At 46.6% G+C, this 13,134-nt stretch overlaps 1 protein-coding gene across 12 annotated transcripts in view; it reads left to right on the top strand.

Annotated features, from left to right (window-relative positions):
- Positions 1-13,134, top strand: part of LOC140408768 (LIM domain-binding protein 2) — a 728,711-nt gene that overhangs the window by 647,201 nt on the left and 68,376 nt on the right. For 9 of the 12 annotated variants that reach the window (XM_072496432.1, XM_072496429.1, XM_072496427.1 and 6 more), the window contains one exon: positions 457-552. The exons of the other annotated variants lie outside the window; for them this stretch is intronic. In XM_072496432.1, the coding sequence (XP_072352533.1) occupies positions 457-552 (96 nt within the window). The remainder of the gene's footprint in view (positions 1-456; positions 553-13,134) is intronic. 12 annotated transcript variants of the gene reach the window in all.

Genomic DNA, 13,134 nt, shown 5'->3' with positions numbered 1-13,134 from the left:
ATTCGGCCCAAATTGCGTTGCAGTAGTGGGTGGCTCCTCCAACAATCAAACCACCTGGAGGATAAGTCAGACCAGATTCTCTACCATAGGCTGGAAACAGTAGTCTAGATTTCCCATTGTTGACCACCAATAGTATTGGCATCAAATCAAGAAGCCAATTATGGCAAATGTGTTCCCTCACACCAGAAATCCACTACCCTTATGCCATGGTGTGGTTTCTAAGAGTGAAGGTAGTAAATCCCATCTCAAATTGGTGTCAGCTTCAATTGAATATTAATGTGAGATCAGAGTCTGACATTGCTATGGAATCATCTGCGATGGTAGCTTATCCAAATGGCACAGGTAAGTAACTTAAATTTTAAATATGTAAGTCATTTTTTGACCATTTCAGTATTTTTTTCTGTGGCACTTCTCATGAGCCTTTGTGCCAATTGTTCAATTTTCTTTGCCCCCCAGCACCATTACTGCAACCAATGGGTTTCTCAATGGGAATTCCCCTATCTGAGGTGTTTGGAAAAAGAAGAAGAGGATCTACAGAGGGATGCCAGGCAGGTCAGGCTGCACAAGAGGTGCTTTGTGCCCACCTGTCAGGGTTCTGACATCTGCATCTGCAGACAAATTGTGATCATAACTTACTTTGATAGTTAATTAGTGCATGTGGAGGCCCCACTTCCTAAAGGAAGCTAAGATAGTAGACCCAGTGGCACCATTCAACTACGTGAATGCCAAATAACCATTCTCAGAAGCATGGCACTCAGTGTGTCATGCATGCAATGCCGCTACAGGAAAGGGAGGTGTGCAGGGGTGATCAGCAGCCAGCACACCTATGTTGGCCACACCTGTCAAAATGCCACCAACCACACAGGTCCTGGCACACTACCTGTTAATCACAGCAGAAAACTGTCTGCACTGAGTTTCGGTCAGCAGAGAGGCATATAAAGAGCTGTGTCTGGAAACAAAGAGATATAATTTATGCAACAGTTGTACAAAACTCGAGTTAGACTGCATCTAGAGTATCCCGCTCAGTTCTGGGCAGTGTAACTTAGGAAGGGTATATTGGTCTTGGTGGAGGTGCCATGCAGGTTCTCCAGAATAATTCTGAGGCTGAAAGGGTTAAATTATGAGACCAAGTTACATAGACCATCTTGTATTCTTTGAATACACTTTGAAATTTAAGGGTGATCTTGATTATTGAAGGAATTTCTCGGTTGGATAGAAACTATTTCCTCTAGGGAGTGGTAGCGTGTCTGGAACAAGGGAGCATAATCTTAGAATTAGGGCTGGACAGTCACATCAGGATTGATCATCGACTCATAGAATCCTTACAGTGCAGAAGGAGGCCATTCGGCCCATCGAGTCTGCACCGACCCTCTGAAAGAGCATCCCACCTTGGCCCAACCCCCCACCCTATCCCTCTAATCCCACCTAGGGGCAATTTGGCATGGCCAATCTCCCTATCCTGCACATTTGTGGACTGCGGGAGGAACCCAGAGGAAACCCATGCAGACATGGGGAGAAAATGCAAACTCCACACAGACAGTAACCCGAAGAATTGAACCCGGGTCCCTGGCGCTGTGAGGCAGCAGTGCAAGCCACCATACCGCCCCTAATTGATGCCAGGAAGCACTCAATGCACAAAGGGTATTAGAAATCAGTGGCTCTCTTTACCCAAAGAATTATTGAGACTTAGTCAATTGAATAATTGAAAATTTCAAAACTGATATTCATAGAATTAGGCAAGGCTTTTAAGAGATATGGAACCAAGGCGGGCAAAAAGAGTTTTGCTAGAAAATGACAGAACAGGTTAAAGCCAGAGCTTGTAACTGTTCCTATGTATTATTTTTGGGGGAGCACTTATAGCTGTCATCCGCAGAGGGCTCCAGTTGCAGTAATAATTAGCTTGGCCTGAAACCTGGCTCTACCACCTTGTAGGAATGCTGCAATACAGAACTATGACGATGATGTGTAGACAGATAATCATAATCCTTGCACTCGCCTCCACTTCAAGGATTCAATTGTTGGTCTACTCCGTCATTTGCCTGCAGGTTCATGCCTGCAGCTTGAACCTCCTTTCCTTTATTTTTGCTTGCCACTTCTTAGTCTCTTCCCCTTCAGCTTGAGCAAAGACAACTAAAATTTTGAGCCCTTCCAAGATTTTGGTCCTCTGATTCTGACAGTCATCCTTATTTCCCTTTAAGTATCTCTTTTGCAGTTTTCCACTCCACCATTTACGTACTCTTCATTCTTTCAATTTTTATTTTTAATGTGAAGTACCCAATTTTTTTCCCCGATTAGGGGGCAATTTAGCATGGCCAATTCACCTACCCTACACATCTTTGGGTTGTGGGGGTGAGACCCACGCAGACACGGGGAGAATGTGCAAACTCCACACGGACAGTGACCTGGGGCCAGGATCGAAGCCGGGTCCTCGGTGCCGTGAGACAGCAGTGCTAACCACTGCACCACCGTGCCGCCCTCTCTTCATTCTTTGAAATATGAGTCTGTTTGGAATTTGCACGTTCTCCCCGTGTCTGCGTGTGTATCCTCTGGGTGATCCGGTTTCCTCCCACAGTCCAAAGATGTGCATGTTAAGTGGATTGGCCATGTTAAATTGCCCCTTAGCATCCAAAGGTTTGGCGGGGTTACGGGGAAAGGGTGGAGGAGTGGGCCCCTGGGTATGGTACTCCTTCAGAGGATCAGTGCAGCCTTGATGGGCTTCCTTGTGCACTGTAGGGATTCTATGATTCCAGACAATATGCTTCTATTTGAGTCTGTCTAAACCCTGGCAATAACTATTCCAACCTAGACTTTTTAAAGGATGGTGTTCTCTCGATTAGCATGACTGTTTCTTCACAAACATTGACATGCTACTCAAATAACATAAAACCTTTGAGTACCACTGATGAGTTTACTTGCACTCAATAGTATCTAGGGAGGAAGCAGTAGTTGTGTTGAATCTTGTTGCTCTTTACCATTTTGACCATTTGTTTCTTCAGAAAGGATTTGGGAATCGAGTTAGTTTAAAATATTCTTTCAGTGCTGTATTTCATTAGCTCCAGTTCAGAAGAGGCACAAGATATGAAGTGTTTTATTTTTATGGAACTAGCTTTTCTATTTCTTCTTCATTGATTACCTTTTCTCAACAATTTGTAAACTCTTTCACCAATTGTGCTTGGAAGCCTGTGAAACCTTTCTGTCTATAGACAGGTAATAAAATGTGAAGACAGAGACTCAGGCAGTCAGATACAAGGGAAACTCAGCTGATCAAAAGCTGTGAGAAGATCCAAATGTGGAAGAATAGTTATTTTGTTTATCAAGCAAGTTGACTCATCAAAATAAGGAACTGTTGTTACATGTTCATTGTTTTGTATTATTTCATGGTACCAAGTTGTACTAATTAAACTAATTGAGCTTGGTAACTAATACAAATGCAAAATACTATGGATGCAAGAATTCTGAAATAAAAATAGAAAATGCTTGAAATACTCAGCAGGTTTGGCTCCATCTGTGGAGAGAAAAATATTAACACTTCAGAATGTTCCAGCATTTGCTGCTTTTATTTGCCTGATAACTGTTGATCTGAATCTTCACACACACTGAGGTAAAACAGCTTTGATACATATTGGCTTTGTCTCGATGAGTGTTTTCATAGTCGATCCTTAAAGTGATCAAAGATGCGCACATGATAAAGACTTGAAAGTTACTTCAGGCCACAAAGGGATATTGTAGTTGCACCTATAAGTTATGTTGTCATATACTTGGATAACAGCAATTGCATTTATATAGCATTTTAACATATTAAAGGCACTCCACAAAAATGCTATCAAGCAAAATTTGACACAGAACCACATGAGGCTTTATGATTCATAATCAAAAACTTGATTAAAGAAGTAGGTTTTAAGGAGCATCTTTGAAAGAGGACAGAGCGATAGAGAGAATTCCAGAGCTTAGGGCCTCAGCAGATTAGACATGCCGCCAATGGTGGAACAATTAAAATTGAGGAAGCAGAAGACTGGGGAACGCAAAGATCTCAGATGGCTGTAAAACACGATGAGAGATTTATTAAGGGTGCTGCTCAATATAATCAAGATGGTGATCTGCTCAAAGCCCTTGCAAATACTCTGCTAACGTCACTACACATCACGTGATGCAGAACCAGCAGGAATGTACTCCCAGATACAACATCCCTCCCTCATTACTTTATTAGTGCAACTACAATCATTACCATTTATACAACCGATCCCCTGATATGTTATTTCTATACATATATACAATTCAATACGACAATCTCTGGTGGACATATATTCTTTTTTTGGTAGAATTCGGTGTTCTTGAACTCGGCTACTTGCAACCTTAGAAGTGTCCTCATTCCTTTCTGTAGGTGGTACTTCTAGGGTAGCTATTTCAGTATCTGTCTCTATAGGCATTGAACAGTCCTCAGAAACTGAATATGAACTTGTCACTGCCTCTGGTCTCTGTTCCCTGTTCCAAAGTGTAGCTCTCCAGATCTTCTAAAGGTAGAACTCCTGAGAAGTTTCTGCAAACTCACTTCATGCAGCAAGTAATTGATCAGCATGATGTCGCCAAACTTCCTCACCATCCATCTGTATGGTGTATGATATTGGACCTGTCTTTGCTAGGATCATAGCTGCTACTCATTTCTCAATAGTGGTGTAACTCGTAGCTAATATTCTCTCCCTGGTTGAATACTCGCTTTTTAGAGATTTTCTCCCTCCCAGCAATTTGTGTTTTTTGTTCTCGTTTGACAATCCCTGAAGTATCAGGTGGAGTTAACAAATCAAACTGTGTTCATAGTTTCCTCTTGAACAACAGCAATGCCGGTAAACTTTGTGTGGTAGCATGTATACTGTTCCGTTAAGATATTAGAAATTTGTGTACTCTTTATGCTAATGTCCCCTGGTTCTTCGATGCTTTAGTAGAATGCTTTAATAATTGCATAAAATGTTCAACCCAGTCCATTCATTGCTGGATAATATGGAGCTGACTTGATATGGTTTATACCATTCCCTGTATAAACCAACTGCATGAGGGGCATCCTGGTGTGGCAAGGATGAAGGAATTGGCATGCAAATATTTTTGGAGGCCAGGATTAGATGCTCAAATTGAAGAGAAGGTTGGGCAATGCCAATCTTGTGCGAAGCTAAGGAACACTCCATCATTAGAATGGTTACATACATGGGAATGGCCAACACCGTCATGGCAGGGCAGTACGGTGTTGCAGTGGTTAGCACTGCTGCCTCACGGCCACTAAGCCTAGTGCACGAACAGGATGCATTCACCCTCCTCAGAGCCTCCTCCCATACTCAGCCTCCAAGACCCTCCCCAGCTCTTACTCCCACTTCCGCTTAACATCTCCTATCGAGGCGCCCTTCCAGTCCGTTAATTCTTTGTAAATCTCCAACACACTGCCCTCACCAGCCCCTGTTTTCAACACCACCTTATCCTGCAAACCCAGGGCGGCAGGTCAGGAAATGATGGCACCTGCTTCCTGACATAATCCCGTTCCTGTAAGTACCGGAACCCATTCCTGCTAGGCAGCTCATACTCCCACGAATAGGTCTCCAAACCACTCAATCCTCGCCAGCCGCTACCCCCGGAACCCTGTGTTCAGCCCCCCCCCCCCACAGCAAATCTGTGATTCCCGCAAATCGGGGACCAAACGAGGCATCTCCAGCCTCAGGTGCTGCCGCTACTGTCCCCACACCTTCAGGGCCGCTACCACCACCGGACTTGTGGAGTACCTGGCCGGCGAGAACAGCAGAGTCGCCGTCAACAATGCCCCTAAGCTCGTGCCTTTAGAAGAGGCTGTCTCCATCTGCTCCCACACCAATCCCTCCACCACTATACACTTCCTGACCATGGCTATGTTTGCTGCCCAATGGTAGTTCATTAAATGTTTTAATTTGGCGAGGCCAGCCCTCCACGTCCCCGCTCCAGCAACATCTTCTTCACCCGTGGGGCTTTCCCTGTCCACACAAACCCCAAGATCAATGCATTAATCTTCCTAAAGAAGGCCTTTGGAATGAAAATCAGAACGTTCTGGAACACAAATAGAAACCTTGGGAGTACCATCATCTTCACGGACTGCACGTGCCCCGCCAACGGCAGCGGGAGTACATCCCACCTCTTAAAATCCCCCTTCACCTGCTCCACCAACTGTGCCAAATTCAATTTATGTAGCTGCTCCCACCTAGATGCCCAGATACCTGAAACTCATCCCCACTACCTTAACGGCAGCTCGTCCAACCTCCTCTCCTGCCCCTGGATCAGAAAGATCTCACTCTTCCCCATGTTTAACTTATACCCAGAGAACCGGTTGAATTCCACCAAAATGTCCATGATCCCCACAATACCTTCCAATAGGTCCGATATGTAGAGCAACAGGTCATCTGCATATAGCGAGTCTCTGTGCTCCACCCCCCTCCCCGCACTAACCCTTTCCAGCCCCTTGAGGCTCTAAGCGCCATTGCCAGTGGCTCTATCCCTAAGGCAAAGAGCAACGGGGAGAGTGGGCATCCCTGCCTCGTCCCGCGATACAGCCTAAAATACCCCAAACTCACCCATTTAGTCCTTACACTCACTACCGGCGCCCGATACAACAACCGGCATCAATCCTGTCCGAACCCGAACCGCCCCAGTACCTCCCACAAATATTCCCATTCTACCCGATCAAAGGCCTTCTCTGCGACCATAGCGACCGCCATTTCAAAATTCCGTCCTCCGAGAGCATCATTATAACGTTCAACAAACGGCTGACGTTAGCCGACAGATGTCTCTCCTTTACAAAGCCGGTCTGGTTTTCCCCCATCAGCCCTGGCACATAGTCCTCAATCCACGAGGCCAAGATCTTTGCCAACAACTTGGCGGTAGGACCCACACTGCACTGGGTCCTTATCTTTCTTCAAAATTAAAGATATCGAGACCTGCAATAATGTTGTGGGGAGGAGCTCCCCCTTCGTCCTCGCCTCATTAAATGTCCTTACCAGCAGGGCCCCCGGGTCTCCCAAAAATGTTTTATAAAATTCTACCAGGAAGCTGTCTGGGCCCGGGGCCTTCCCTGACTGCGTCGCCCCCATGCCCTCCATCATTTCCACCACTCCATGGTGGGTGCGCCCAATCCCTCTGCTGGTGGTCCTCCACCATTGGGGAACTCCAACTCGTCCAGGAATCGCCACATTCCCTCCTCCCAGTCGGGGGCACCGATTCATAAAGCCTCCCGTAAATCTCCTCAAATACCCCGTTCACCACCGGGTCCAGTCCCACTCTCCCCCTCCCGTCCTTCATCCTTCCAATTTCCCTCGCCGCCTCCTGCTTCCTGAGTTGGTAGGCCAGCATCTTACTAGCCTTCTCCACCTCCGCAACTGTCCTATGCCTTCCCTGTGGACACCAGCATGAATTCCATCTGGAGCTTCTGCCTCTCCTCAATAATCCTGATTCCGGGGCATCCGAATACCTCCTATCCATCCGCAGAATCTCGTCTACTAACCTTGCCATCTCTGCTTGCTCCCCATTCTCCCTATGTGCCCGGATCAATATGAACTACGCCCTAACCACTGCCACAGCATGGCGGCCGAAACATCACCCGTAATATTTAGTTCCACATACCCCCGGATGGCGGCCTTCACCCGTTCACACACATCCTCATCCGCTAACAACCCTACGTCCAGCCTCCACTGCGGACGCTGCCCCCCCCCCCCCTCCACCCAGTTCCACTTGCAAATCCACCCAGTGCGGCCAGTGGTCTGAAACCACGATCGGCGAGTACCCCGAGTGGACTACCCCCGCCAATAACGTCTTGCCCACCACTAAAAAATCAATCTGAGAGTACACCTTGTGCACATGGGAGAAGTACGAAAACCCCTTCCCCCTCTGCCTCCCAAACCTCTACAAGTCATGCGCTCCATGAACCCCTTCAGCTCCTTCACCACCGCCGAGACCCTCGCTGGCCTCGGGCTCGATCGGTCCAGCCCTGGGTCAATGACCGTGTTAAAGTCCATCCCCATAATCAACCGGTGCGAGTCCAGGTCCAGGATCTTCCCCAGCACCTGCCTCATAAACTCCACATTGTCCCAATTTGGGGCATAAGCATTAACCAAAATCACCAGCATCCCCTCCAGCTTTCCATTCACTATCACAAACCTTCCCCCAAATCTGCTACTATATTCCCCACCTCAAAAGCCACCGTTTGTTCACCAGCACTGCCACCCCTTGTGTTCTCATGTCTAATCCCGAATGGAAGACTTGCCCGACCCACCCTTTCCTTAACCTTGTCTGATCCCTGAAGCCACATCAGCCTTCAAGCTCCTCAGGTGCGTGAAAACACACGACCGTTTAACTGGCCCATTCAACCCCTTAATATTCCATGTGACCAGCCTGGTCGGTGGGCACCCCGCCCTCCCCCTCCCCTGCTGATCAACCATACTCCTTAGGCCAACCCCTGGCCCATGTCACGCAACCCTCCAGGCCCACCCTCGGACATCCACCTTACCACTCCCGATGCTACGCTACAACAACAACATTTTTGTCAGAAAAAGTTGTGCCACACAAAAGGTTGCTGCATAAGATAAAGATGCATGGCGTTAAGGGTAAAGTAGTAGCATGGATAGAGGATTGGTTAATTAATAGAAAGCAAAGAGTGGGGATTAATGAGTGTTTCTCTGGTTGGCAATCAGTAGCTAGTGGTGTCCCTCAGGGATCAGTGTTGGGCCTACAATTGTTCACTATTTACATAGATGATTTGGAGTTGGGGACCAAGTGCAACATGTCCAAGTTTGCAGAAGACACTAAGATGAGTGGTAAAGCAAAACGTGCAGAGGATACTGGAAGTCTGCGAAGGGATTTGGATAGTATAAGTGAATGGGCTAGGGTCTGGCAGATGGAATACAATGTTAACAAATGTGAGGTTATCCATTTTGGTAGGAATAACAGCAAAATGGATTATTATTTAAATGATAAAATAGTAAAACATGCTGCTGTGCAGAGAGACCTTGGTGTCCTAGTGCATGAGTCGCATAAAGTTAGTTTACAGGTGCAACAGGTGATTAAGAAGGCGAGTGGAGTTTTGTCCTTCATTGCTAGAGGGATGGAGTTTAAGACTAGGGAGGTTATGATGCAACTGTATAAGGTGTTAGTGAGGCCACACCTGGAGTATTGTGTTCAGTTTTGGTCTCCTTACCTGAGAAAGGCATACTGGCGCTGGAGGGTGTGCAGAGGAGATTCACTGGGTTAATCCCAGAGTTGAGGGGGTTGGATTACGAGGAGCGGATGAGTAGACTGGTACTGTACTCGTTTTAATTTGGAAGGATGCGGGGGAATCTTATAGAAACATATAAATTATGAAGGGAATAGAAAGGTTAGATGCGGGCAGGTTGTTTCCACTGGCGCGTGAAAGCAGAACTAGGGGCATAGCCTCAAAATATGGGGAAGTAGATTTAGGACTGAGCTTAGGAGGAACTTCTTCACCCAAAGGGTTGTGAATCTATGGGAATTCCCTGCCCAGTGAGGCAGTTGAGGCTCCTTCATTAAATGTTTTCAAGATAAAGATAGATAGTTTTTCGAAGAAAAAGGTGTTCGGGTGGGAAAGTGAAGTTGAGTCCACAAAAGATCAGCCATGATCTCATTGAATGGCGGAGCAAGCTCGAAGGGCCAGGCGGCTGACTCCTGCTCCTAGTTCTTATGTTCTTATGTCAGTAGGCCCCCCTTCATCTGAACAAAACAACAACCCCATTTCCTCCTACTAACCACTTGACCACCTCCCATTGCGCTCCCGTTAACTAGCCCACCCAGCTGGTCAGGCAGCCCCCACCCAAGGTGCCTGAGCCTCCTACCCCCCCCCCCCCACTGCTGATTCCCATCCCCCCCCCCTCCCACACCTCACAAACAACAATGGAACAAGCAAAAAAGGTGCACTCACCCTCAACGCAACAAAGGATATTGAAGGAGAAAAGTTCTCCAACTACCAACAAACAAAAAAAAGATATAAGAATAAATGGACAGAAAAAGCACCCATCTCCTCACACTTCTTCCACAGTTCAATGTCCTCCTCCTGCCAGTATACTGTCTCTTAAAAACTTCATCGCATCCTCTGGTGTTCCAAAATAATGCTCTCTGCTCTTAAAAGTCACCCAGAGGCGAGTCGGGTACAATATCCCAAACTTTACCCCTTTTTAAAAAGGGCAGCCTTCACCCAATTAAACCCGGCTCTCATCTTCGGCAGGTCCACGTCCAGGTCCTGGTACACCTGAAACTCGCTCCCCTGCCAGGTGCACGTCCTTGTCTACCTCAACCATCTTTTAAAAAAAAAAATTTAGAGTACCCAATTAATTTTTTCCAATTAAGGGGCAATTTAGTGTGACCAATCCACCTACCCTTCACATCTTTTTGGATTGTGGGGGCAAACTCCACCCAAACACGGGGAGAATGTGCAAACTCCACACGGACAGTGACCCAGAGCCGGGATCGTACCTGGGACCTCAGCGCCGTGAGGCAACAATGCTAACCACTGTGCCACCGTGCTGCCCTACCTCGACCATCGTAATATCTTCTCCTTGTCCAGGAACCAGTGAAGACGCATCGCCATTGCCCTCGGCGGTTTGTTCGTCTGCGCCTTCCTCATCAGAACCCAGTGCACTCGGTCAACCTCCAGGGGCCGGTCAAAGGCCCCCTCCCCCATCAACGTATCCAGCATGTTGGCCACATACGTGCCACATCCACTCCCTCAATGCCTTCAGGCATCCCCACGATTCTTAAATTCTGTCTCCGGGAGCGATTCTCCAGGTCCTCCATCTACTCATTTGACCACTTCTGGGTCTCTCGCATCAGACCCATTTCAGCCACCAACGAGGCGTGCTGCTCCTTGTTCTCCCCCACCGCCACCGCCTGGCGCTGGGACTCCAGCCTATGCTCCACGCCGTCAGTTCCCACTTTTAACAGTTCCACCGCCTTGGCTAGGTCCTCCTGGGCCTCCCTCCTCTGTCAACTAAATTCTCATTTAGAAAGTCCATCAGGAGCTCGAGCGACCACTGGACAGGCAAGGCAGACCCTTTACCCTCCGCACGAAGATTCTCTGGCTCCAACTGCTCCCTTCTTCCCGACCCACTTCTGATCCGTGGGTCCATCCACCAGCCCCTACACCTTTTTTTCACAAAACATCCACCCTACAAACGGGGAAAAAAGTCAAACAAAAACGCCTCGAGCAGGAGCTGCCAAATGCATGGCCACTCACTCCATGGCCGCCACTGGAAGTCCGCTTCTTTTTCTAGTTGTGCGTAATTAATTTCTGTTCCAATACGAGTGTGTGAAACAAATGCTATCGGTCATTCCTCTCCTGAAGGCATAATGTGCGAGACAACTGTACCAACCCCCAACCCCACAGCATGAAGCATCGGAAGTTATTTGCAACTTTATTTTTGGATTATAATGCACCAACAGCTCTGGCTTTTTTTGATTCATTGTATGCATTCTCACATTCTTCTGACAAGTGTCATGCCTGTTTGACACATAGCAACATATGTAATCCAAGGCTTCAATTGTGGTACTAAATTCGGCATGAATTTACCATGATAACCCATCAATCCTGAAAGCAACCTTAATTGTGTCATATTCTGAGGACACAATGCTTCTCTAAGATAGCTGACATTTTCTTCAGTTCTTTGTGTGAACCATCTTTGTCAATGATAAGACGAAGATAATTCATGGGTGACTTAGAAAAAGTCACACTGTTCCTTCTTAACTCTCAGGTTGTGGCTCTAACTGTTTCAGGGTAGCTTCCAAATTCTTCTAATGCTAGGCTGCTCCCTTGAACTGTTGCACTCCATTCAACCCACTTATAATTTGTCCATGGATCTTTGAAAAAGAGTAGGTGCAGATGTTATTCCAAAAGGCAGTCTTCTATAATGGAACAAACCTTCGTGCATTACGATGGTGAATAGTGGATAAGATTTGGCAGGCACATTAATCTGTCACAGATATGCTGTGAAAGATCAATTTTACTGAAATTCCTTCTAGCAAACAAGTCTTCAGTCAGCGATAGTGGATAATGATCTACTAACAGAACAGTTTTAAAATCTCCTCAAATTCTCACAGAGCCATCCCGTTTTAATACAGGAACGATTGGTGTCACCCAATGACTTTTTGTAACAGGTTCAATGACTCTTGACCATACTAATCTGACTAGTTCTTCTTCAACTTTAGCCTTGATGGTGTATGGTACAGTCCTAGCTTTGAGACATTTGGGTGGTGTCTGGCTTGATTTTTAGGTGTAGCTCAATCTGAGTTGAGAAATGCTGAGACCTTAATGTTCTCTGCTGTCTGATTAGCTATTTTTAAACATTGGAATCTTTCGTCACAGGAATTCCAAATTTGATAATCCTCATCAACACGTCCGGTTTTACCTGCCATTTTTGGATCCCGGCTCCTAGGATCTACACTTCCTCCCTCTGACTGTTGGAAATTATGGCACGAACAATCCCTTGAACAAGCAACTAGGAATTCTTTCCCTTTTATGCCTGAGTATTTCAACTTTGCTACCGGGTAATGGCCCGTGCGGAGTCAGCAGACTTAAATCCCTGTTCTCCGCAGCCCATGTAGCTTTGCCACGTGCGTGGTCCCTGCAGTCCAGACTCCACTCAGTTCCACGCAAGCAAGTCTTCCCCACACTCTCGATTCTTGTAAAACACCAAAGGTTTATTAAGGGTGTTACTCACACAATCAAGATGGTGATCTGCTCAAAGCCCGCCCAAGCTCTCTACTGACGTCGCTACACAACACATGACGTAGAACCAGCAAGAGTGTATTCTTAGATACATAACGCATAGATGCGCAGGATTTGAAAGCAATGATAAGAACTTTAAAATTGAGGTGTTGCCAGATTGAAAGTCAGTGTAGGTCAGCGAGTACGTAGGCAATGAGCGAACAGGACTTTTTGCAAGTTAGGATACAGAAAGAATAGTTTTGGATGAGTTCAAGCATGTGGGGGTTGGAAGAAGGGAGGCCAATCACGAAAGCACATTTTCGTCAAATAGGACACAAAAGAATGTGAAAGGCCTGTTTCAGCCTCTGCAACTAAGTTTGTGGTGGAGAGTAAGACAATGAATGGTTTTGGTCATACGATGT

This window comes from Scyliorhinus torazame, chromosome 3, assembly GCF_047496885.1.
Source record: "Scyliorhinus torazame isolate Kashiwa2021f chromosome 3, sScyTor2.1, whole genome shotgun sequence".
Lineage (NCBI taxonomy): Eukaryota > Metazoa > Chordata > Chondrichthyes > Carcharhiniformes > Scyliorhinidae > Scyliorhinus > Scyliorhinus torazame.
Note: the sequence above shows the minus strand (reverse complement) of the source record. Positions and strands in the feature narration are given on the sequence as shown.